The sequence below is a fragment of the Lampetra planeri genome, chromosome 68, assembly GCF_965212315.1.
Source record: "Lampetra planeri chromosome 68, kcLamPlan1.2.h2, whole genome shotgun sequence".
Classification (NCBI taxonomy): domain Eukaryota; kingdom Metazoa; phylum Chordata; class Hyperoartia; order Petromyzontiformes; family Petromyzontidae; genus Lampetra; species Lampetra planeri.
The window spans coordinates 784,340-809,792 of NC_136173.1; the positions used below are offsets into that span (position 1 = coordinate 784,340).

At 48.2% G+C, this 25,453-nt stretch overlaps 1 protein-coding gene across 4 annotated transcripts in view; it reads left to right on the forward strand.

Annotated features, from left to right (window-relative positions):
- Positions 1 to 6,080: 6,080 nt before the first annotated feature.
- LOC144737352 (far upstream element-binding protein 1-like) overlaps positions 6,081 to 25,453 on the forward strand; it is a 42,868-nt gene continuing 23,495 nt past the window's right edge. For 3 of the 4 annotated variants that reach the window (XR_013588943.1, XM_078620009.1, XM_078620010.1), the window contains exons 1-15: positions 6,082 to 6,263; positions 8,593 to 8,731; positions 9,140 to 9,178; positions 9,332 to 9,371; positions 10,462 to 10,511; positions 11,680 to 11,751; positions 12,944 to 13,001; positions 15,656 to 15,923; positions 16,898 to 16,996; positions 17,947 to 18,036; positions 19,250 to 19,352; positions 20,125 to 20,225; positions 20,871 to 21,045; positions 22,783 to 22,946; positions 24,760 to 24,878. Coding sequence is in view for 3 of the 4 variants with exons in the window: in XM_078620009.1 (XP_078476135.1) it covers positions 6,150 to 6,263; positions 8,593 to 8,731; positions 9,140 to 9,178; positions 9,332 to 9,371; positions 10,462 to 10,511; positions 11,680 to 11,751; positions 12,944 to 13,001; positions 15,656 to 15,923; positions 16,898 to 16,996; positions 17,947 to 18,036; positions 19,250 to 19,352; positions 20,125 to 20,225; positions 20,871 to 21,045; positions 22,783 to 22,946; positions 24,760 to 24,878 (1,631 nt within the window). In the remaining variant the exon portion in view is untranslated. Of the gene's footprint in view, positions 6,264 to 8,592; positions 8,732 to 9,139; positions 9,179 to 9,331; positions 9,372 to 10,461; positions 10,512 to 11,679; positions 11,752 to 12,943; positions 13,002 to 15,655; positions 15,924 to 16,897; positions 16,997 to 17,946; positions 18,037 to 19,249; positions 19,353 to 20,124; positions 20,226 to 20,870; positions 21,046 to 22,782; positions 22,947 to 24,759; positions 24,879 to 25,453 lie in introns of all 4 variants that reach the window. The other variant, XM_078620011.1, reaches the window with a different exon arrangement.

A 25,453-nucleotide genomic window follows, 5' to 3' on the forward strand; every position in this document is an offset into this window, starting at 1 on the left:
ATGCCCAAGTAAAATATCCAGGAACGGGAGTGTGTTATTCACCTCCATTTCCATGGTGAACTGAATGGCCGGGTTTTGTGCATTGAGATGATTTAGAAAATCGTTAAGTGTATCTTTACCATGTGGCCAGACAACCAAAGTGTCATCCACATATCTAAACCAAAAGGATGGTTTTAATGTGCTCGAGGCAAGTGCTCTGGTTTCAAAGTTTTCCATGTACAAATTTGCTATAGCAGGAGATAAAGGAGAGCCCATTGCTGCTCCCTCCCTTTGTTTAAAGAATTCACCTCTCCATAAGAAGTAAGTGTTATTTAAACAATGGTCAGCGAGTTTCGGAATATCTTTTGGTAAATCTGTATTCTTTACCAGTGTATCAAGTAATTTAAGCGACTCGCTCACTGGAACCTTAGTGAATAGCGAAATCACATCAAAACTCACCAAAATATCATTAGGGTTAAGCTTAATATCTTTGATCATATTCACAAGATGTTCTGAATTTCTTATGAATGATGATGTCCTACCGATGTAGGGCTGTATTTGTTTAGTTACATATTTTGCTAATTTATATGTGGCAGAGCCAATTGTACTGACTATGGGTCGTAAAGGGATGCCGATTTTATGGATCTTTGGTAGCCCATACAGTCTAGGTGGTTTTGAAGCCCTTGGCTTAATTAGGAATTGCTCATTTTTTGGGATTAATGAATTTGCAATGATTGCAGTAGTCTTACGTTCCAGAGTATTAGTTGGATCTCGTTTAATTTTAATGTAGGTACTTTCCTCTAATAAATCTTTAATTTTATTATCATAATCGGCTCGTGACATCACTACAGTAGTGCGGCCCTTATCCGCTGCTAGGATTTGAATATCTTTATTTAGACGAAGCTCTCTTAAGGCTTTTGCCTCGTTCGAGCTAATATTTACTTTCGGTATTTTACTATTCTCAATTATTTTGGCAACCTCGTGTCTAGTCATCTCTGCCTCATTATGTGGAAGAAGTCTTACTGCTGATTCTACCTCAGCAATTATCTCATCCACTGGAATTGTGCGTGGGGTAACGGCAAAGTTAAGGCCTTTAGAAAGGACAGAAATCATGTCAGTGGTTAAATTAGTGTTAGTCAAGTTCATTACGGTTTTGTTTTTAAATTGTTCGTTTTTAATAGGGATTTGTTTATTGTAAAGTCTAGAAAATTTGTTAATTTGGTTAGCATTTGTTAGATTAAACACATTATCAGCCGATTGTTGTGTTATAGTATCGATTATATTCCAATCATGCATGGACACACTATTGCTAAATGGTAAAATAACACACAGCGTTTACAGAAAGCAAACGCACACTGATGCCTATCTGAATGCGAAATCGCATCATCACCCAGCTCAGAAATCCTCTCTAATCAAGACGCTCATACATCGGGCTAAAACAGTGTCAGATGATGAAAGTCTAGTGAGAGAGATTAAACATGTTAAAGAAGCACTAAGACAGAATGGCTACAATAATGCTCAAATTAACAGAGCACTAAATGCCAAATCACGATCGCAAAGCAACACTGCTGAAAGCGATCAGATTATTAAAACAATAAAAATACCATTTATCTCAGGAGTAACTGACAAATTAGCCCGTGTTTTGCAAAAGCAAAACATTACAGTAAGATTTGGTACAGTACACAAAATTCAACAATTAGTAACGTGCACTAAAGACGAATTACCTAAATTATCAACAGAAGGTGTATATCGGATTAATTGTGTATGTGGCAGATGCTATATTGGACAGACAGGGCGTAACGTTAGTGTAAGACTAAAAGAACACCAGAGAAATATTAAACTATCGCAAACACAACTGTCGGCAGTGGCAGAACATGCTTGTCAACAGGGACACTCAATTGATTTTGACAACGTTGAAGTGTTGTGTAAAACTAGTTACTACTGGCAAAGACTAATTAGAGAATCCATTGAGATTGAGAGAAACAGAAATAACTTTAATCGCTCAGACAGCTACAGGCTTAGTGCGGCCTGGAAGCGTATTATTAAATAAGATGCATTACAATTCCTTATAAGGGAAACAAGCACTAACTGATTATTAATGTAGCATAATCACAATAGAACACATTCCAAATGATTACTAATCTACAACTCGCATCGTAACAATAGCCTTATTACTAATCAAGTATATAATTACAATAACCCCCCCCCCTCAAATCTTTGCACCTGATGAGTTAATGAGTTAATGATGACGTCACCCTGCTGCTGCTCTATATAAGAACGGGAGACACAGCAGAGCCTCACCATTCTGGCGAATTGCCCGATGATGCTGGATGCAATTACCAGCGAAACGTCGTACTCAAATTGTAAATGTTGTGGTTTCACGCTTCAACACACCGGTGGGCTAAAGCAGTGAACTATTTGTCTTTTGTCAACGTGACACTTTTTTTTTTACTGATTGGCCGTGTCGGGTGGTGGAGGGTTACGACACATTTATAAATAACGCGATCTAAACCCAAAAATCGTTGATTATGAACAATATTGGTCGCGAAAGCCTACGTGTTAAACCAGTGCCCCTACTTGACATCAGTGGGGAAAAAGTTCTTCATAACTCATCGGATTTCCCCCTGCAGTATAAATACAATTACCTACTATAATCACCCAGAAATCTTGATTTGAAGCTTTCGTGACTGTAGGAATCCATACTCTTTGGTTCTTTTGGTAAAGTCACGTAGGTAGAAAATAAAATAAATCGCGACGTTTCGGGCACAACACAAGCGTCCGTCATCAGGTGGGAAAGCATGGCCTGCTGCTGAGGCAGACTGTTGTAAAAGGTTTGAAATGGGTGTAGCCCAAGGGTCATAACGAAGTGGCCGGGGCTAGTGATGTAAGGTAGGATGAGAGCGGCCTCCTCAACGAGGGCATGGAAGTGGCTATGTTAATACGATAAATTAGCATGATGTTAATGTGAGAAATTTGCATGTAACTGTAAGATAGGAGGAGAGCAGCCTCCTGAACGAGGGCATGGAAGTGGCTATGTTAATGTGAGAGATTAGAATGATGTTAATATGAGAGATTAGAATGATGTTAATGTGAGAAATAGCAGAAATGTCTGTCCGTCCCGCACGTGACGTCACTCCACATGAGCCCCCCCCCGCGTGACGTCACTCCACATGGGGCCCACCCCCTAATTAATATTCATGACTGGTGGATTTTTACACAAACGCAGAGGAAGGTCGAGCTGAATTCAATCGTTTATTACGCAAAGTCGCTTCAAATATGACGTTTCTTGACAGAAAGTGACGATAAAAATAAATCTACGCAGCAGTGCTACATCCATGCGTGACGTCACTTCAAAAGTGACCCCCCCCCTTTATTCATATTCATGCCCGCGTGGAAATTTACACGAACGCACAAGAATGTCGCGCACTCCACATGCCGCACCCCTCCCCTCATGAATAATCATGAGCGGGTGACGTCACTCCACATGCTGCACCCCTCGACAATAACCATGAGGGGGTGACGTCACTCCACATGCCCGCACCCCTCCGCAATAACCATTAGCGGGTGACGTCACTCCAGATGGGGCACCCCCCCACTCAATAATCATGAGCTGAACAATTTTTCCATCGAATATTTCAGATTTACTGCAATCTACACCCGTCCTTGGACGGGCAAAAAGCGAGTATTCGTATAATTGAGCAAACTACCAATCTAGAGGTTAAACCTCTGATGTTTTTTGTTTGTTGCGGTTGCACCCGATTCAAGAGCTGAATGGCTCACAGGGCTATACCTAATAAATTAACTTGAAATGAACTTGAACTTGACCACGGCTAGCATAGAGGTGAAGCCTCTAATATGGCACGACTGCTCGGTCACTACCAAACTCCACCCCCTCCCCACCTCCTCCCCACCTCCTCCCCACCTGTGCCAGCTCGGCTCAATTTTCCCGCCAAACTTGTGTTCGCGCATGCGCCAACTGTGCTCTTTCACGATCAGCGTGCTGCGCATAGCGACGGAGGAGCGATACCTCCCTTTCACTCCTCCGACGCGCATGCGCACTAAGGACAACCGACGGGAAACTCTTCGGGGTGACTTCACCGCGCGTGCGCATTGGTGCTGATCGACGAGAGCGGGGGGGGGAGAACGGGGGGGGGGGGAGAACGGGGGGGGGGGGGAGAACGGGGGGGGGGGGGAACGGGGGGGGGGGAGAACGGGGGGGGGGGGAACGGGGGGGGGGGGAACGGGGGGGGGGGGGGGAGAACGGGGGGGGGGAGAACGGGGGGGGGGAGAACGGGGGGGGGGGGGGAGAACGGGGGGGGGGGGGGGAGAACGGGGGGGGGGGGAGAACGGGGGGGGGGGGGAGAACGGGGGGGTGGGGAGAACGGGGGGAGGGAGAACGGGGGGGGGGGGGGAGAACGGGGGGGGGGGGGAGAACGGGGGGGGGGAGAACGGGGGGGGGGAGAACGGGGGGGGGGGGAGAACGGGGGGGGGGAGAACGGGGGGGGGAGAACGGGGGGGGGGGAGAAGGGGGGGGGAGAAGGGGGGGGAGAAAGGGGGGGGAGAAAGGGGGGGGAGAAAGGGGGGGGAGAAAGGGGGGGGGAGAAAGGGGGGGGAGGGGAGAACGGGGGGGGGGGGGGGGGGATAACGGGGGGGGGGGATAACGGGGGGGGGATAACGGGGGGGGGGGGGAGAACGGGGGGGGGGGGGAGAACGGGGGGGGGGGGAGAACGGGGGGGGGGGGAGAACGGGGGGGGGGGGGAGAACGGGGGGGGGGGGAGAACGGGGGGGGGGGGGAGAACGGGGGGGGGGGGAGAACGGGGGGGGGGGGGAGAACGGGGAGGGGGAGGGGAGAACGGGGAGGGGGGGGAGAACGGGGAGGGGGGGGAGAAGGGGGGGGGTAGAACGGGGGGTGGGGAGAACGGGGGGGGGGGGGAGAACGTGGGGGGGGGGGGGGAGAACGGGGGGGGGGAGAACGGGGAGGGGAGAACGGGGAGTGGGGGGGGAGAACGGGGAGTGGGGGGGGGAGAACGGGGAGGGGGGGAGAAGGGGGGGGAGAAGGGGGGGGAGAACCGGGGGAGAAGGGGGGGGGAGAACGGGGGGAGGGAGAACGGGGGGGGAGAACGGGGGGGGGGGAGAACGGGGGGGGGGAGAACGGGGGGGGGAGAAAGGGGGGGAGAGAAAGGGGGGGGAGAGAAAGGGGGGGGAGAGAAAGGGGGGGGAGAGAAAGGGGGGGGAGAGAAAGGGGGGGGGAGAGAAAGGGGGGGGGAGAACGGGGGGGGGGGAGAACGTGGGGGGGGGAGAACGGGGAGGGGGAGGGGAGAACGGGGAGGGGGAGGGGAGAACGGGGAGGGGGGGAGAACGGGGGGGGGGGGAGAACGGGGGGGGGGAGAACGGGGGGGGGGAGAACGAGGGGGGGGGAGAACGGGGGGGGGGAGAACGGGGGGGGGGAGAACGGGGGGGGGGGGGAGAACGGGGGGGGGGGGGAAACGGGGGGGGAGAAAGGGGTGGGGAGGGGAGAACGGGGGGGGGGGAGAACGGGGGGGGGGGAGAACGGGGGGGGGGGGGAGAACGGGGGGGGGGGAGGAGAACGGGGGGGGGGGGGAGAACGGGGGGGGGGGGGGGGGGAGGAGAACGGGGGGGGGAGGAGAACGGGGGGGGGGAAGAACGCGGAAAGGGGGGGGGGAGAACGGGGGGGGGGGGGAGAACGGGGGGGGGGGGAGAACGCGGGGGGGGGGGGGAGAACGCGGGGGGGGGGGGGAGAACGCGGGGGGGGGGGGGGAGAACGCGGGGGGGGGGGGGAGAAAGAGGGGGGGAGGGGAGAACGAGGGGGGGAGGGGAGAACGGGGGGGGGGAGAACGCGGGGGGGGGGGAGAACGCGGGGGGGGGGAGAACGCGGGGAGGGGGGACGCGGGGGGGGGGAAGAACGCCGGGGGGCGGGGGGAGAGCGCCGAGGGGGGTAGGAGAGAGCCAGGGGGGGGAGGAGAGAGCCGGGGGGGGGGGGAGCGCGACAATGGGGGGATGCGGTGGGGGGGATGTTTGAGGGGCGGGGCTGGGTGACGCGTCCCGCGCGTGCGCATTGTGCGCGCCTGACGGGGATTTTGACGGTTGTGGGAGGTGGGCGAAGCGTCGCCACCGCCATTTCGCGCGCTGTGGAGGAGGCCGCGGCTGTAATGGCGGAGTTCGGGTTGGGCGGTGTGGTGACTCCTCAGGGCGGCGCGGGGATGGCGAACGCGGGAGGAATCAAGAGCGACGCCTTCGCTGACGCCGTTCAACGCGCCAGGATGGTAACGAGAGTCGCTTATTGCCGTTACGATACAGAGCGTTGTATAATAATAATGTCTTTACTATTCGTGGCTTGTTTGTTTTTGCCTCGGGCTGACGCTTAGGCCCTGACGGCCGCGCTTCCCTCGCTCAGTCGCCGGAAGGCGACGGGAATTGACTCGAAATTTGAAATCCATAGAATAAAAAAACCCGGTTGCGTCTTTATTGCGAGACGGCTTTTGTTGTGGTTTTAATTATCCGTGCGTTTAACATTAATACTCTGCTTAAATGGAAGGCGTCCCATGTCATGTCCACCACCCCCCACCCCAACCCTCATGGAGACGGAGCACTGAAATCGGAGCCAGCGTTTTCCCCAAACAATCCACTTTGTTTTACTCGTCAATCGTTTTACTCATTCGTGATGGTCAATCCACTGCTGGATGAAGGCCCTCCACACCCGCACGACCCCGCGATATTGACAATCCACGCGGCAACTTTACGCATCAATCGATTTCACCGCTCCGTGTGTCTCGGCTGGACGTTACCTCGTACACCTTAAACACTCGATGGGTGGTCGTTCAAATTAAAATTAAACATCCTCCGGTGTTAAAAACTCAGACGGGGGTGTTGAGGCCTATAGTGCCGTGCTGGCCTAGCGAAGCCTGAGCTGGACAGCAAATCGGGTTAAAAGTTAAACGTGTAAGTCATTTCTTCCGTCTAAGACGTGGTTCGGTCCCGTGTGTGTTTATTGTATTAAAAGAGTAATTGTGGATAAAAAGTTGGTCCAGGGCTAGGCGGTGTGGCCTTGGTGTTACTGTGCGAGACCACCACGCCATCGGCCATCATTCAACGAGGAAATGAGAGATGGCCACTTTTAAAGTTGTTGCCAACCTCTCTATCCACTGCTGGATGAGCCCCCCACCCCACCATGTCCTCATCGTCCCTCGCAAGCCCCAACCCATAATATACCGAACAAATCCACTTTACCCAGATGACGGCAATCTCTGTCCGTGTGTGTGCCAGTGGAGTGAGTAAAATAAAAACTAAAATTAACATTGGCGGTCGGTCTCAGTACAGGCGGCGACTCTATACACGAAAATTCGATTTACGAACTTTCAGAGATACGAACAAACCCCCCTCCCCCTTATGTCCAGTTGTGTGTTCGGATCGAGAGTTGTAAGTTCAACCGCCTCGCAATAGATGGCGGGTGGTGACATCTACATCTGCAGAACGTGAAGAACCAGCGGCATCTACAGGAGATTATACAACTTTTAAAGCCATTCCCCGTTTTTAGTGTACATGCCGTACAATCTTTGGAATAGGAGTAAAGTTGGACTTACGGACATACCTCTGTTACCTAATGCCTTTGTAAGTAGAGGAGTTGCGATATTACTGGTTCACTCACACCTACCTCTATGCACCATCATAGGTGGCTCGCACACTTCAGCAGCAACCAGCCCGAACGACTACACTCTTTAAGTTTGTGCCATCACGGTTTCTGGGCACTGGCACAAAACGTCAAACGTGACACAGTTTCAGAGTTGTAATAGATGAGAGCTGACAAGTTTCTTAAATTGTGCGTGGCTTGTAAGAACGGAGTGGGGGGATTCCAAATTGAAGCAGTGTATGTATTTGTATGTGAGATTGAAAACTCATTTCTTTAGAGATGCTTTTTGTGTTGTCCTTTCCCCCGCACCTCCGATTAGCGCGGTTTGTTATCAACGGTGCGAAAAGTTCAACATACTGCACTATACACTACACACACTACACTGTACACTAAAATACACTGCACTACTATACTAAATTGAAAAGAATTTCCTTACAACTGCTTTTTGTGTTTAGTTTGTTGACCTCCATATCCAGAAGTTCAACATACATGCACGTTTAACTCATTTTGCACCGTATGTAGCCAACCGTGATTATCGGAGATGTGGTAAAGACGATTGTTGTGAGCTGCAGTATGTTTAGTGAGTTTGTTGTGAGCTGCAGACTGTCGTTCAAATAGTGGGAGGCCAGGTCAAAATGGGAGGAGGAATCGATAAGCAAAGTTCACGGGAACTGTAGCCATCTTAGTTGTAGGACGGCATTCTTCACAAATTTTTGCCGATAAGCCATCGGTGTGAGAGCCGCCACGCATTTGAAACCATTGGGGTTTGACAGCACAACAATGATGATGGGGGTGGAGGGGGGGGATGTTCACATTTGTGTCTTGTCGAGGGACCGCACTAAAGGCCACCAGGGGTCTCCCGCCAGTGGCTCGCGGCGGCCTTGCAATGAAGGCCACTTCTGAGTAGAAGAACGATATAGGGAAGACTTCATGGTGGGGTGGGGATCCTTTGTTTGCGGCTGCAGGTTGCGGCAAAGATTGGCGTGGAGGCCAGCACGGGCCCACCGGTCAACACCACCGTGGGAGTGCTGCCTCCCCCCGCCGTAGAGGCTGCTAATATGTTCCCCTTCGTGGCACAGAAACGGCCCATGCTGGAGGACGTGGGTAAGGAAGGAATGGCCAGCTGGGATTTAACCTGATGATGATTCCCAGCTCGGTCAGCAACTTGCATGGAGAGACTTTACTCCTGCTGCTATCTATGTGTGTATGCTGAGCTTCTTTTGCACCGTACCTAGCCAACTGTCCTAGTCTGAAGCACTTTGGGTTGACCAAGCATCCGCTCAGAGGGGTGACGTGTCTTAACAGTCGAGAGGTGGCATTTTTGTATTATTGTTGTTACACTGACCCACCCCGACTGGACATCTGCGAAAAAGAGCTTTATATCTCATCGGATTCCCCCAGTACAAATAAAGATTCAGATTTTTATAAATTATTATGATTGTGTTACTATTCAGCCAAGTGTGTTTTCAGTTAAACGCTAAGTTAGTCTGACATGTGGGTTTGTTTTCACAGATGGACCGGAGTGTAAAAAGTTTGCTGCGAAAAATGACCGTAAGGCATTTTTGTTTTTAAGTTTCCCGTTTCATGCAGTAGAGGCAAACCATCATGACTTAAATGTTCACAATTGTCTTCATTGCAATCATTTCCAGAAAAAAAGTTAGTATTATTTGAGTAGTTTTTCCCTGATCTTTTTCTCTCCCCTAGCCATCGGTGCCCAGCTTGCAGCAATGGTGGCGCAACAAAGGTACATTTATTTTACACGCTTTTTATTAACTCGCTCTGTTATTGTCGTTTTTGGAGCCTCAAATCTTGTAACTCAATTTTTACCCACTTCCCCATGTGGTATCGACTGCAAACTTGGTATACTTATGTCATACTGATGACAATACTATATTCTATCATAAAAAAAAACATTATTAAACATTATTTTTTATGTTATGTTTCGGCTTGGTTCTAATTGTCCATGGTAAACTGACGTTGGCTGTAAATTACCATGGTCCCCTTACGTTATGGCAAGCTTCGGGGCCACTTCCTGGAGTCATGGAGTTCTTCCATTACTAGTACTTGTCCTGCCCCACGATAGCTCGGAGATGTTAACTGCCTCGCCTGATATGCAGGAGGTTGTGGGTTCGATCCCAACCCTGACGACGCCTGCTGTATATTTGGAGCATTTTTTTTCACAATGTCCTCTGGTTTTTCGATCCACATTTAGTATTTGCTATAAATTTCCACATGATAAGCCACTTTGTTGAGCTATCATTTGTGGCCAAGTCGCTACTGAAAAAGAGATACATAGCTCAGTGGGCCTTACCTGGTAAAATAAAAAAAAGTTTAGTTTAAAGTTAAGTAAGATTTAATAATAACCCTTTGGCGTAATTTGCAGGAATGTCGTCTGCCAGTATTTTAGCAAGTTGAACGGTAGAACGAGGAAGAACATATACATACGTATGGATTCTGTCAGGCTTTCTAATGTGCGTTCTCAGTAGTTTTTTATTCACTATAATGACGCCACGCATCATTGGGGAGGAGCAGAGGTGTGTATGTGGCATGTGAGGTCCCAAATAACGATGCAACCTTAAAGTAACATTTCAATAACATTGGATAATTTTTTAAGAGTAATTGTGGGCCTGTGTTTGAGACCGATGGACAGAGCTAACGCATGAACAACGTCAGCCTTTTTGGAAAGCATAAAAATTATTGATGGCTGTATTTTATTATCTTGACAATGTCTATATATAACCATAGTCTGTTACCATTGCGACGGAGGTATTGAATTACCTTGAGGGTGTCCAATTGTTTAAGAAGGGGACTCTTTTTGTCGATCTTATTGGCAGGTCACAAGTGACAGAAGAATTTAAAGTGCCGGACAGAATGGTGGGACTCAGTGAGTATCGCCTCTTCCGTTATCACTACCCACTCACCACCACTGTCTACTTGGCTCTACAGCCAGGATAGCCAATTGTTTTATTAATCGATTACCAATTATCAGTTGGATTTTTCAGCTACGGGGATAATCTGAAAAGAGTTGGGGGGGAGTGAAAGTATTGGCCTCGGGTGTGATGCTGGATTCTCATCTATTACCTCCCAGTAATGGATGGTGCTTAATGGTGCATCACACTGAATGTGGCTTATGGGGAGGTTCCTGCCTTTGGGATGTGGGGCCTGCCACTATTTTTAAACGAGCTTGACTTCCTGAATTTTTAGCAATGTGGTCGACCAATCGTTCTGTCTGTAGTGTTTCTTACTGGTGAAACAAGGGGCGGTGACCATGGCCCAGTGCTATACATTTCCACGTGATAAGCCAGTTGAACTATCATTTGTGGCCAGGTCACTTCTAACAAAGCTAATAGCTCAGTGGGCTTTACCTGGTAAGATAAAAAAAATAGTTCAGTTTTATTTGTATATATATTTTTCTTTCTTTACGTTTCCTGTAAGATGCACTCCTGTTGTTTTTTTATTTTTTGTTGTAAAGTTTTGACCGGTCCCTACTTCACATCTGTGATAAAGAGCTGTATAGCTTATGGGATTCCTCCAGTATAAATTAACATTCTTATTCTTTGCTTTTTGTTGTATTGGTTCGTGGTTCAAATATGGCAGACCACCATGGTTATTACTGCGGGTGTAGTCACTATAAAATACAATGCACCGCCTGCTTCAGAGTGGATGTTCCTTGCCTTCATTTACGATGAAGATGCCATCGTGTACCGGCATCACGGTCAACATTTGAACATTTACCTGCCAAATACTCAATTTGGATTACACAAAGCAACACTGCGAAATTGCTGCCGTCTTGAAAATAGCAACTTCATGATAACCTTGCATTATAGTGCTCAAATTAATAAAGATTTATTTGATGAAAATCTATGAAATTGGATGGTCAGGAGGTATTTTTGAAAAACTAAAATTTTATCCTAGACAACACGAATGTTTATCAAGACCTGCCTACACTGCCGTTTGTAACCCCTACCCAGTCCTTAAAACCCCACCAATCTTCCCAAATCCCCAGCCCTTAACCCCCGACTAACCCTGTGCTGTCTGCTTGCTCCTTGTAGTCATCGGCAGGGGAGGTGAAAACATTTCCAAGCTACAGAATGAGTCGGGCTGCAAGATTCAGATCTCACCTGGTGAGTGGGGGGTTCACGTTGCTCCGTACCTCTGCATGCCTATCCGTGCCATGCTGTGGTGGCTGGGGAGGCTTACACATTTGATGACTTGCGAGTTAAAATAGATCCTTGCACTTGCGATACACACAGCTAACAAACCATGGAAATGAGATGGCAAAACATTTGATGAAAGTAAAAATTTGTGAAGGCAAAAACACGTAACAATGTGATTGGTACAGGCAGGCATCGCTCAGTGCTACCCCCATAGAGTGCCGATTTGTTATAGCGCTGTGTGTGGGAGAGTTTATACTTAAAAAACGTAATGCACAGAAACGTCGCTCCCCCTTGCAAACACTTAGCAGGACCCTTTGGAAAAAGTCTTGAGACTCTAAATCTTCCCCTTGGCAAACAAGTTAAGTGATAATACGTTCATATTGTGACTGTCACCGCTCTAAAATGTGTAAAAGTATATCAAATTTTTCTGCTTACGTGCTTAGAAAGGTGATTTATCTCCCATCGGTGGCCCCGAGTCATTTGTGACAATTTCACATTCCCGAGGAATGGGCCAGCCTACCAATACGACAACTACAGTTGATCATCGATTATCCGGCGCTGCGCGATTATCTGGCGGTCCCGGGCTGCTCCGGTAAAACCGCTCCAATACGGCGATCGGCACAATGCGCGTAACAAAAAAAGTAGCTATGCTTGATTTCGGTGTTAAATATACACTATATACAACTTAATGAAAATTCTGCACGTATATACATCACTCCATGCAGAGTCTTCGAGATTGGAGTGGTAAGCACGGTACAGTAAAAACAGTACCTTTTAAAGTAGGATTTGTATGTTTATTTATGCCAATTTCATATAGTAAACTAATTTAAAACAATACCATATAATAACACCTAAAAACACAATGTCATACAAGAATGTGCAAAAATAAGCAGTTATAAATAATGATTTAGTGATTATCCTGCCTTTTTGAAAATCGCTGCCCCCCCCCCTCCTCGATGTTCTACTTTAATATTAACTTCCTCAATGTGAGGTATCCAGTTCACAGACCCCCTGCCGCCCCCTGTAGGAATGATTGGAGGGTGAACCCCCCCAACAGGGAGGGGACGGCTCGGTCGGCATTGATTGTGAGTGCACTCTTGTTTCTCGCCGCCGCTGAACTCGTCTTTGTGTTTTTCGTATTTCTCTATGGTCTTCCTAGACAGCGGAGGCAAACCGGAGCGTCCCTGCTCCCTCACTGGAACGCCAGAAGCCATCAGGTGAAGACGCATGACCCCACGCACACCCATGACGGGCACAGCCCGCAAAAGCAAACGGCACTTACCCGTGTACATTGTAATTATTGTTGGTAAATGAATATACATTTGTGCGTTGAACCTCGTTCGCACCGAACGTAGCCAGCCCTGCCAATCGGCGGAGCGGGGGAAGGACAGCATTGGGCATTAGCGCTGTTCCTGTGGTGCGAGGCTGTCGCGAAGGAAGGTGTGCTGTGTTTCTCAGCCTGCGGATCATTTTGTTACATTTCAACGTATTGGCGGTACACCGGTGGTGCGTTGGAAAGTAAAAAAAAAAAATATATAAATTTTCACAATCATTTAATTTCCCGTGGTTCGCAACCCCAGTCAGAAAATCTTGTGGGGTGGTCATGGTGCCTCAAAAGTCAGTTCTCGTGATGTCGGAAGCGATCGGAAGACGGAACGGTTACATGAGCGGTTGAACACCAATCTTCACAGTCTGTTGCAGTATAGCAGCACCCAGCCCTGATGACGATTGACTGGCTCCATGTTCCAAAGGCAAGATTTGACTCGTGCTGTAGACTTGGTCGGACGGGCCGTTGATTCATTTCCGGAATAATTTATTGGCGGACGGTGGCATTGCAAAGATGTACGACTGCTCATGGTGGTATCACCACCGCACGTTTGAACGGAAAAGCTGCTGCTGCTGAATCTTTAGGCAACTTTTGATGCAGATTTCTGCAGCGCAACTCAACGGGCAACCGCGACATCGACAGACTTGTCATGAGGACCCAGTGTGTTGTAATGCTGCTGCACCTGGTGTGGTACTGCCAATTATGTCCATTTGGCAAATTGACCCTGACGCCGGCACACAGGATCACCTCTTATGGAATGAAGTCTCGGGATCGCTTTGCAGCAAAGCGATGTCCCATTGCCCTCTGTATGATTGGCCTCTCGGATAACTAGATGGTGTGCATCTAGCAGGGGTTTAATGATTGCATAGATTCATCAGTTCATCTGCCCTGATCTGCTGGGTGAAATCCCAAGCAACCCATCGCATCCATTCAGCACCGACCCATGAACTGTAATCAATGTGCCCAGCTCCATGGTCGACTTTCTCTCGAACGTGTTCTGTTCACCATTGGAACCTCATTTGCCAGTAACAAAATATGATAATTGTTTTTTTACCCCTTTATCTGGCAACAAAACTGACACCTCGAGCTCTCATATTCTGATGGTGCATTGTCCTTGAGTTGTGTGCCTTTTGGCGTCATCTGGTCCAACACCATGTGAGACTAGGCTCTAAAGAAAGCTGTCTCGGGTGTGGACCAATCAATTTCAAGGACCGTGCATACATTATCAGAGTTATGTTTTTGTTTGCATTCCGACCGCAGGTATTGTGGTCAATGCAAACATGACTCCTTGTAAAAAAAGGTGTCAGTTTTGTTGCCAGATAAAAGGGTAAAAAAACAATTATTGCGTTCTGTTCCTTGATAGCCACTGTTATGTTTGGCCATTGGTCTATCGTCCAAGCTTATTTTGTTTTCCTTCAGTATTGATATCATTAGCCTGCGAATGTTCTCTAATCCATGTGTTCATCTTTCCAAGCGTGCTTTTCTTTTAATGCTTCTTTGCGTACTTTTCATTTTTTTACTCTTTGTATTTTTCGGGTGGAACCGTCACAGTAATTTAACGGTAAAAAATGAAATAAAAATAAACTAAATCACGACGTTTCGGAGGCAACACAAGCTTCCATCTTCAGGTCGGTAAAAAATAAAATAAAAATAAATTAAATCACGACGTTTCGGAGGCAACACAAGCTTCCGTATTCACGTGGAACCGTCACAGTAATTTTGCTGTGACGGTTCCACCTGGAGACGGAAGTTTGTGTTGCCTCCGAAACGTCGTGATTGAATTTATTTTAATTTTATTTTTTACCTACATGACTTTGCCGAAAAAAAAAGTCACGAAAATTTCAAATCTTGAATTTTAATTTTTTTGTTCTATAGTTTTCATCCGTGGCCATGTTTCTGATCAGTATGTCATAGCAGTTCTGACATACTGCGGGGTGCCACTGTGGCAAGATGTTAACTACCTCGCCTGGTATACAGGAGGTCGTGGGTTCGATCCTGACCTTGTCTGTATATTTGGAGTTTGCGTGGTCTCCCCGTAGTCGCGTGGATGTTTCTCCATGTCCTCCAGTTTTCCCCCCACCATTTAGAATCCATGTGCGTTTAGAGCATTTGGCTGCGATAAATTTTCACATCAGCCACTTTGTTGAGCTGTCATTTGTGATAGCCAGGTGACTTTTGAAAAGAGCTACATAGCTCAGTGGTTCATTACCTGCTAAAATAAAAATAGTAACATTTTTAGGTAGTGCCCACTGATTAAAAAAACTTTCAGCAAATCAGAATCAGATCAGGATATTTGTTTATGCTGGAGGAATCCGATAAGCTATAAAGCTCTTTTTCACAAATTTGCAGAAGGGGCACATGGTCAGAATGTTATAACTACAAACACCACAGTGCAAAGTACAGGAAAGGCAAACAAATTGCCCAGAAAACATACAAATACAACTTAAACCATCATCCTACCAGTCAAAGCCCGCTAAGGTATTTATTAACTCAGGTGTCCGCTCCCTCCTCACTGTCCTTCCCTCACCTCTACCATACAAACAGGGATGCCAAGCGCCTCATTGAGCAGATCATTGAGCGCGCGCGGGATGGCCCCGGCTCTCAGGCCGACCCCAACAACAACGGTGGTGGTGGTGGTGGTGGCGGCGGCGGCGGCGGCGGCGGCATTGGGGGCGGTATTGGGGGCAGTGGTGGCAACGGCCCGCCGGCTTCGGCGGCACCACCGGCACCCTCCTTCCAGGAGCTCATGATTCCCGCGGGCAAGGTTGGGCTGGTGATCGGCAAAGGTGGCGAGACCATCAAGCACTTGCAGGTGCGTTGGGGGGTGCGATTGGGAGTGAGCGATGCGCGCGTGCATTGGTTTTGAAGTTGAACTTAGGATTATTCACTTGTCTGGATGCAGTGTTAAATTTTGTTTTAGTCTGGTCAATGCCAATCTTTGGGAATTTTAGTGGAGCCTCCACGGTCTCTATATTGCTATGTTAGTCATTCTCCTCGTCTGGTTGACTAAAGGAGTCAAACATTTAGTCTACTATGTTATTTAATGGTGGTGCGGGGCACACAATCCCCCCTCTTCCCCCAAGCTTCAGCGTGTACAAAACTATTTGGCTACGTGTTGCGATGGGTAATGCAAGATCTGACCATGTTCGTTTGGTGCTCGTTGAGCTGCATTGGCTTCCGGTTGCCGAATACGTTATAAGGTCGCACTCATTACACACGAAGTGCATGCCACAAATTAACCACGATACCTCGCTGATCTCGTCAAGGAGCATAAATCATCGCGTGCACTCCGGTCATCCTCGCAGCAGCGGCTTTTGGCAAACCATGAAACAAAGACGGTCACGGCATCACGCGCTTTCAGATGCGCTTCTGCGGCAGTCTGGAATGCTCTTCCTTCCGATATTAGGAAGCCACTGGAGCTTTACACTTTAAATCATCACGTCGATTGAAAAGTACTTTGTTTACAACTGATTTTTTTGTGTTTAGTTGTACTTCCCCCGCATCTCCATTTAGCACGATTGGCCACGTACGGTGTGAAAGAAGTTCTACATACATCTTTTACATACATTCCACTACATCACTTCCATGGGTTGTTGTGTAATACAAAGGGTTGCACTGGGGAGTGTTTGTGTTAATGCTTTGTACGTGTATAACTGTACACACAGGTGTGTTGGAGTGTGCTCCAAAGTTAATGTTGCTATGGCTCACTGATGATTGCCAAGAACACGAAAACTGGTGCTGATGCCGAAATAACAATTGCGCGTGTGTACTTGTATGTACATGCAGGAGCGTGCGGGGGTGAGGATGATCATGATCCAGGATGGACCCATGCCCACAGGCGTCGACAAGCCACTTAGGATAATGGGGGAGCCTTACAAAGTTCAGGTATACGGCTAGCCCAAGGTTGATGTAGCCTCGTCGGTTTCGTATTCCATCGTTGGCCGTTGAGATGGGCTCTTGTTTCCATTGTTACTACTTTTGTGTTGCTCGCCTTCACTGTGGAATGATGTGCCGGCATCCGTCAATACGGCAAGAGGACAATAAATGTTTGTAGCGTTTTATATGTCGTGTAATTCGTGTGAATGGCATCTTAAGACGCTGTGTAGAACGTTAACGTAGGGAGGCACAGGTAAACCGCAGACAGGCGGGAAGGAAGACTGTTCCAGAACCGGTGCAAACAATTGCCCAAAGCTCTTGCCTTATTTTTGGATGTCTGGTCAACACCATTTTCATAACACACGGAGGTGAACCGGAGAACCTAGCGAAACCCACAATTTAACACTCGGTACCCTGCTGCAAGAATGTCAATTAATCCTCTTGCTGTATCGCCCTCTCCTGGCAAGCCTCGACATTGTGACCTCGATGGCCACGGGGAGGGGAAGGACTTTCCCAGTTCACCAACCCCTCGCTGCCCCCCCCCTACCAGTCCTGAATTATAGCGGTGTAGCGTACCCACCAGTTGATGATGAAAGCAAAGCTTTCAGTAGTCGTGATAACATCTCTTAATGCTTCGCCTGCTCAGCTATGCTGGTAGGGGAAAAGGGGTAGTAGGGAGTTGTCGGACCAGCTTGCACAACTGTCTGCTGCTGCTTGTGTGCATTATTTTTGACTTGGCAGCGCTGTTTACTGGCCATGTTCCTGATGAGTCCTTTAACCTGCTTATCCGTCCACCCACCCTTACCCACTCGCTCACCCTTACCCACCCACCCTTATCCACCCACCCTTACCTACCCACCCTTACCTACCCACCCTTACCTACCCACCCTTACCTACCTACCCACCCATACCCACCCTTACCTACCCAACCACACTTATCTATCCACCCTTACCCACAGCAAGCGAAGGACATCGTGCTGGAGCTGCTGAGAGACAAAGATGAGTTTGCGCCCGGGGACTTCACCAACCGAGGGGGAGACAATGTGGAGGTGAGATCGGGAAAGCCACCACATGAGAGCGGTGGGGTGATGCAGTTGGCACTGCTTGCGCCTCGGCAAAATGTGCCTGGGTTTTAATTCCCGACGTGTGCCATGTCTGTGTGGAGTTCATATGGTCATCCCCTATTTTGGCATGGGTTTACCTTCAGGTACCCATAGCTAAAACAACCCCCCCATACCTCTCTAAAACGTATCTCTTCAACCAAAAATCTTAACCTAATGGAATTTATCGAGCACCTTAACCAAGGCGCTTTACAGATAATTAACAACGGTACAACAACAACAACAACGTGTGTGAATGTAACGGTGGAGGTGAGGTGAACGAAATAGATGAAGCAATGGGGGGGTGTATCTGTGTGATGCGTGGATTTGGTGAAAGTGAAATTGATGACGGTAAATGATGATGAATGGAATGGGGAATGAGTGATAGCCATGTTATGACGACATTAATTGGTTCCACGAAAACCATCGTTAATTGAAGTTATCGCTAGTCGAATATAGGAAATACATGCTAAAAGGCAATCGGAAGTTGACCTTTTTCACTCTAAAAACATAGTTTATAATATTTAAACATGCAATTTGAATAAATACACGTTTTAAGAACATTAAAGCATTAATATTCATAGAAACATGGATGAATAATGGGTAAATAGAGCGTAACAACGTGCATGAATAGAGCATGAACATATTTTTTTTACCTTAGGCTGAGAAGGATGCGTGGCTTAAATGGGTTCAGTCTACTTAGGAGCGCTCCGATTGGCCGAGATTGGCGGCTGCGTGATATCGTAAACGTATAATTACTCAAATGTATCGCGAGTCGAAACAACGGGGGGGGGGGACCCTGTGGGAGGCGGATCGTCAGTTGAAATATCGTCAATCGATGGCAGCGTAAACTGAAGGGACCATTATTTGTGCGAGCGTTTGTGTGCTACCATGGTGGCGAGCGGTGGTGCACTGGTTAGCGTTGCGCTACGAACCCGGCGACCCGTGTTCGATTCACTCTGCTTCAAATGAGGACCCGGAGCCGGTGTGCAAACTCTGCCACTCGGGAGACAAAAGGCGGCTGGACATGTTGCTGGCCACCCACTCCCTCATGTGCCGTCCCGGCCTACATTGGTGCTGCTATTCAGTAACAGCACTTTTGCCCCAACAGTCTGTTACAGGCTATAATGGTGGGGGGGGATCTTTGTCTTTGTGCCACCAGGTACCTGTGCCCAAGTTTGCCGTGGGTGTCGTTATTGGCAAGAGCGGTGACATGATCAAGAAAATTCAGAACGAGGCCGGAGTTCGCATCCAGTTCAAGCCAGGTGAGTTCAAGCTCCCTGTAGGCCAGGGCGTGTTTAACAATAATCGAATAATCTTTTACGGGCGACCCAGTGGCTAGGAGATGTTAACTGCCTCACCTGGTATACACATACCTACCAACCCCTTATCAGTTCCTACCTTATTACAGACCAATTCAGACCTTATTGGTCACCCCGTGCACTTACAAATCTCAACGTTCATCCTATAAAGTCCCATGACAAGGGAGAAACAAAAACAAAGCATTTTTTTGCCCCTATTGAAACGGCTGTACTCCGTATGGACCCGAAAACTCAATTTCCCTGTACAAGAATACAAGTAAAATGTATAGGTTGACAGGTATGTACACAGGAGGTCCTGGGTTCGATCCCGATCTTGACGCCTTGGAGTTTGCGGTGTCTCTCCCCGTGAATTTGACATGCGTTTCAAGTATTTGGCTGCTTCAAATTTCCACATGATAACCCACTTCTGTTGAGCTGCTATCATTTGTGATAGCCAGGTCACTTCTGAAAAAGAGCTACATAGCTCAGTGAGCCTTACCTGGTAAAATAAAAAGTTTATAGTTTTACATTTATTGTGCTCCATTTGTTCTGCGTGGGGTTTATTCCGGGTTCTCTGGTTTCCTATAACTAAAAAACAGAGTACAATGTAACTGGGATTGTCCAAACATCCAAAGCTTGTGATGTCTGCAATTTTTTTTTTAAGTTGCAAGCATTCCACGCTCGTTCATTTTAAGCTCCCTTAACAGCTCCCTCCCGCCCCCCTCCCCTCCCTCAGATGACTCCTCGTCCCCTGATAAGATGGCTGCCATTATGGGGCCCCCCGAGTGCTGCCAGCATGCAGCGCAGATGATCAACGACCTCATCCAGAGCGTGCAGGTGAAGTGGACGTCGGTTTTCTCCTGGCCGCGAACCCACCACGCATCCCACAACACGCACAAAACAGCCTGTTCCCACGCATGGTTAAAGATAACAAGTGCAGCCTTGCAGTGGCTTGCTCGCCACTGCTGGGAGATGGGCCACCAACAGAGCTCACTACCAAAGAGAGCCCTCTCTTGAGGGTACTTTGGTCTACTTTTCCACGCTGGCCACACATTTATAAACGTACCCACATTTAACCCCGCCACATGTAACCCTGCCGGCCATATATATATGCTGCTGAATGGAAAGAGGCAGGGGAGGATTAAAATAATGTGCACCATTATTTCCACTGCATCGCCGGGAGGTCAAATCTAACTGGCAATTTCTGCATTGCAATTCCAGCGTGGTAACCATTCTATCACGGCGGCTTCCTATGGCACGTAATAATATGCTACACAGTGGCAGTGGGAGTCGCAAAATGCCGATTTATTTTTTCTTCTTCTTCTTGGTTCTTTTGATCGGATCATTGGGGGGGCACGTGCCACCCCCCCCCCCTCAGTGGTTCATGAAACGAGTGAGACCGATAGTTGAATAAACGAGGGAAGTGAAACTCGTACTTTTTCAGAGGACTACTCACGAAACGGTTTCCCTGTGTGTATGCAGAACGGGCCACCGGGCGGGCCTGGAGGAATGGGTCGTGGCCGTGGCAGGGGTGGCAGTGGCGGCGGTGGTGGCGGTGGCTTTGGACGCAACGAGTGGATGGGTCCCCCCGGGGGAATGCACGACCAATTCAACCTCACAGTGCCCACCAACAAAGTGGGGCTGATCATCGGCAGAGGTGAGAGTTGTTCGACCCCATCCCCAGAGACCCCCCCCCCCACTTCATTTCACTCTCGTGTAACACGCAAAGGAGGAGAAATGTCCTTGGGACACGAACAAAGCAGCAATCTATAACAGGTTTTTTTTGTGTAAACATGTCAAACCCGCCACCACCCAACAGCCAATTGGTAAGGTTTGTCACCTAAACAAAACATGCCAACTAGTTCAGCACTAACCGGTTGTGTGTTGGAGAGGAAATCCACTACAACGGTTACAATTTGAGTACCGTGACGCTTCGCATCAGCAGGCGACAGCCATAGTTGTGGAGAAATCCGCCTTAAATAACGTCGTACTCGAATTGTGAATGTTGTGGTTTACTCTGCAAAACACCGGTGTGCGGAAGTAGTAACTAATTGGCACGTTTTGTGTTTACTGACAAACCTTACTAATTGGCTTTGTTGGGTGGTAGCGGGTTTAACGACATATTGATATTTATGCAATCTAACCCAAAAAACCTCTGGATAATATTGGTCGCGAAAGCCTACGTTAAAATCAACGATTCGTATCTCACTGCTTAATTGTGTGTACGTTGAACCTCCTTTCGCACTTTACGTAGCCAACCGTGCTAACCGGAGGTGTAATAATTGTTCTTCAACTTAGCCGCATTGAGCTCAAATAATAATAATTGATGCATTAAATGCCTGTACACATAAAAATGTCGGGGTGGTGGAGGATCTACCGACACGTTTGGCTAGATCAGTGGGGGGTCGGCAACCAAAATATCAAGAAGAGCCATTTTTTGGAATCTGGAGTGCTGTGAATTTAGTGTGCTGTGGTTTTCCCACCTGATGATGATTGCTTGTGTTGCAATCGAAACGTCGTGATTTATTTTATTTTATACCCCCTATGTGACTTTACCGAAAGAACCAAAGAGTATGGAGAGTAAACCCACAATATTTACAATTTCGCTGGTAATTACATCCTGCGTCATCGGGCGATTTTGCCAGAACACCAGTAGGCTGAAATAGTAACTAATTAGGACGTTTTGGTTACGTGACAAACCTTACTGGTTGGCTGTCGGGTGGTGGCACGGTTAACGACACATTTATACTTATGCGATCTAACCCAAAAACCTTTGCTATGAATACCTGCAAATTATTCTATTGGGATTACACATGGTAGCAAGCATGGGCCCCCTTGGCAGACTAAGGCTGCAGGTCTGGTGCCGAGTCGCCTTGTGGCGATGCTGTGGGTAGGAAATGTTAACTGCCTCGCCTGGTATATAGGAGGTCGTAGGTTCGATCCCAACCCTGATGCCTGCTGTATATTTAAGAGTTTGTATGTTCTCCCCGTGGTTGCGTGAATTTTTCGCCAGGTCCTCTGGTTTTTTCCTCCACATTTATAAATGTGCGGTTAGAGTCTTTGGCTGCTTTACATTTCCACATAAGCCATTTCGTTGAACTATCGTTTATGGCCAGGTGACTTCTGAAAAAGAGCTGTATACCTCAGTGGGCCTTACTTGGTAAATTTTTTTTAAATGTGTTGGATGGGATGTGTACAGCACACTGAGATACACCTTCATGAAGGGCCACTCTTATCAAAAAATTTTTTTTTTAAGTAGTTGCAGGTTATTAAGTTGCTCACTTTGGTTGTGCAATTGGTTACTTCGCTGTGGGCTATGGTGAAGGGAAGGGCCTCTTTGGTTTATTATCTCCGTGTGTGCCGGTTCCTCGACACCCCAATCCCCCTCCGCCAGGTGGTGAGACAATCAGGAACATCAACCAGACGTCGGGTGCCCGCGTGGAGCTCCAGAGGAACGAGCCGCCCAACGCTGACCCCAACTTCAAGATGTTCATCCTGCGCGGGTCTCCGCAGCAGATCGACCATGCGCGCCACATGATCGACAGCATCATCCACGGGGTGAGCGCCAGGAGGGGATGGGAGTGCGCTTGTACGGATCTTATTATTGCGCTTTGTTTACCCAGGAATGTCTTTGAGTTTCACGACTTTTCAGGAAAGTCCTGCCAAGTTTTAGAAGTTGTGGTGGGGAGGGGGTCGACGTTTGCGACATGTTATCCCGATTGAATAAGTCACAGGCACTTCTTTAGCATTCGGATGTTTTTTTGGCCAATACCAGTTACATTGTGGTTTTAGCTATGGGAGGAAACCCATGCAAAACGAGGGTGGACTATACAAACTCCACACACTAAAACAACCGCCATTCTCTACAACATGGCGATGACGTCACCCACGTTGCTTGTGCTAGGCTTGGTGCACTTTGAGGCCACGTGAAATTTGAAAGGCTAGATGACAGGAGGTCATGTGACGTCCCAGGTGCCATCGATTGACCAACTTGCAATGACTGACTTGTGCAATAAAAACAACCGCCATTCGCCGCTAAGTGGCAGTGACATCACCACGGCGCTTGTGCCAGGCTAAGTGCACTTTAAGGCCACGTGAAGTGTTGAATGCCCGCTGGCAGGAGGTCACGGGACAGACCCAGGTGCCATGGGTTGACTGACTCGGATGACTGACTGGTACACCACCTGTGCTACCTACTGTTTTTGGCTTGCTGCGTTTTAGCCATCCAGCACTCAGCTCGTTGGTGCGAGCGTCTTTCCCTCAGCCATACGGTGTTGTAGGGATTTGGCCAGGAGGCGTCAGACTCCTGTCCCCCCCCCCCCCACCGAGGTCTCTTGCAGAAGCTTATTTTGACGTGTTTACTGTGGCTATTTGGTAATGTTGTTAAGGTGGAGAGGTTACACGCCCCACACACCAACTACATAGACGGACACGTACACAGACACCCCCTGCTCAACACAGACACATACAATACTCCCTGCTCAACACAGACATACAATACAACCTGCTCACGCTCACTTTAGCCTCGCCACACTCACCCCTTGCTCACCCCTATTGACACCTCAATCTCACCACGCTCACTCTCCCTCCACACTACGTCTCGCACACTACGTCTCGCACATACTGCACTGTACACAGCACATTACACTACGCTGGACCACGCTACAATATTTACCACACTACTGTACACCACCACTCGACCCATACAGTACAATACACGAATCGAGTGTACTGTATTCTACATATAAATGTAAAAAAACATGCACGCAAATACACAAACACATGTTAGCGTGCTAAAACATGCCAACGCACACTAACACACACGCAAAAAGCACACCAAAAACGTTTAAAAAATAAGAACGCGAGCCAACAATCGCAAAAAAAACCACGCTCACTCATCAAACAGTCAACAGAACAGGGAAAACGTAGAGACGCCGCACGGAGAGGTGCCGGATTTGGGAATCCAACCTAGGCCCTTCTAGCGAACAAGTGTCATCACTGCGCCACCCTGTCGACGGCGTTAGATTTTGGAAAGTGGCATGTAAGTGGGTGGCGGGTGTCGAGTTACCCGTAGGGGGATGAGGCAGTAGGGCTGGATCACATGTGAGTGTGTTTTAACGTGTTTTGTTGATTGTGTGTGTCACATGGTCCACTCGGCCTCAAATGTGTACCTGGTGCAGTGTGTAAACATCGCCGCTAGTAAGACAAAGGCGGTCGGGCTTGGTGCTGCCCACCCACCCCCTCATGTGCTGTGCCGGCCTTCATAGATGCTCCCTTAACAACATTTGCCCCAACAGTCTGTTAAGACTTTTCGGGGGTTGTCTTTTTTTGTGTAACATAATTAATTGTTTGTTTTTTTCTGTTGCCACAGGGCCCGCCTGGCCCGCCAGGTGCACCTGTCGGCCCAGCTCCCTACCCCCATCCTGGCCCATATCCCGGCCCACCTGGTCCCCCAGGTCCTCACGGGCCATATGGACCCCCACCCCAACAGTGAGTGTGAAGCTTTTGCATCCACACAGCCACTTTGATCATATGTTTGAATGCACCATTGCGATAAAAAAAACTCGACAGAGCTGGCAATAACACACCGCCTTCAACTTAAAAATATATAATCAACAACGTTTTGGGCTAGGACTCCTTCATAGCATATTAATAGAGACGAGAGTGATAATAGTAATTGCAGACTGCACGGCACCGTGAAACCTGTTAAGACAAAATTATAACAATATTTCCCGATGAACAGTTTTAAATTGGAATATGAAGTTACTAAGTTACGGGCAACCCTTCAATGAACAAAATTGTATTATTACACAAACTCACTTGTATTAAAAGTAAAATTATTAAATGCCACTGGCACATGGCGTTATGAGTTACAATGTCCCTGTGTCTACTTAACGCAAAATCATCATTTACGTTAACAAATGAATGACCCATTCCTCGGCCTCCATTATCATTCCAACAGCATAAAAAAGTCTTGCAAGAAATGTTTGGTTCTAAGCTTTCACATGTTTTAACAAGCAGCGTAGATTAATTTTATCGGAGACGATGTACAAACAGTTTTTGGC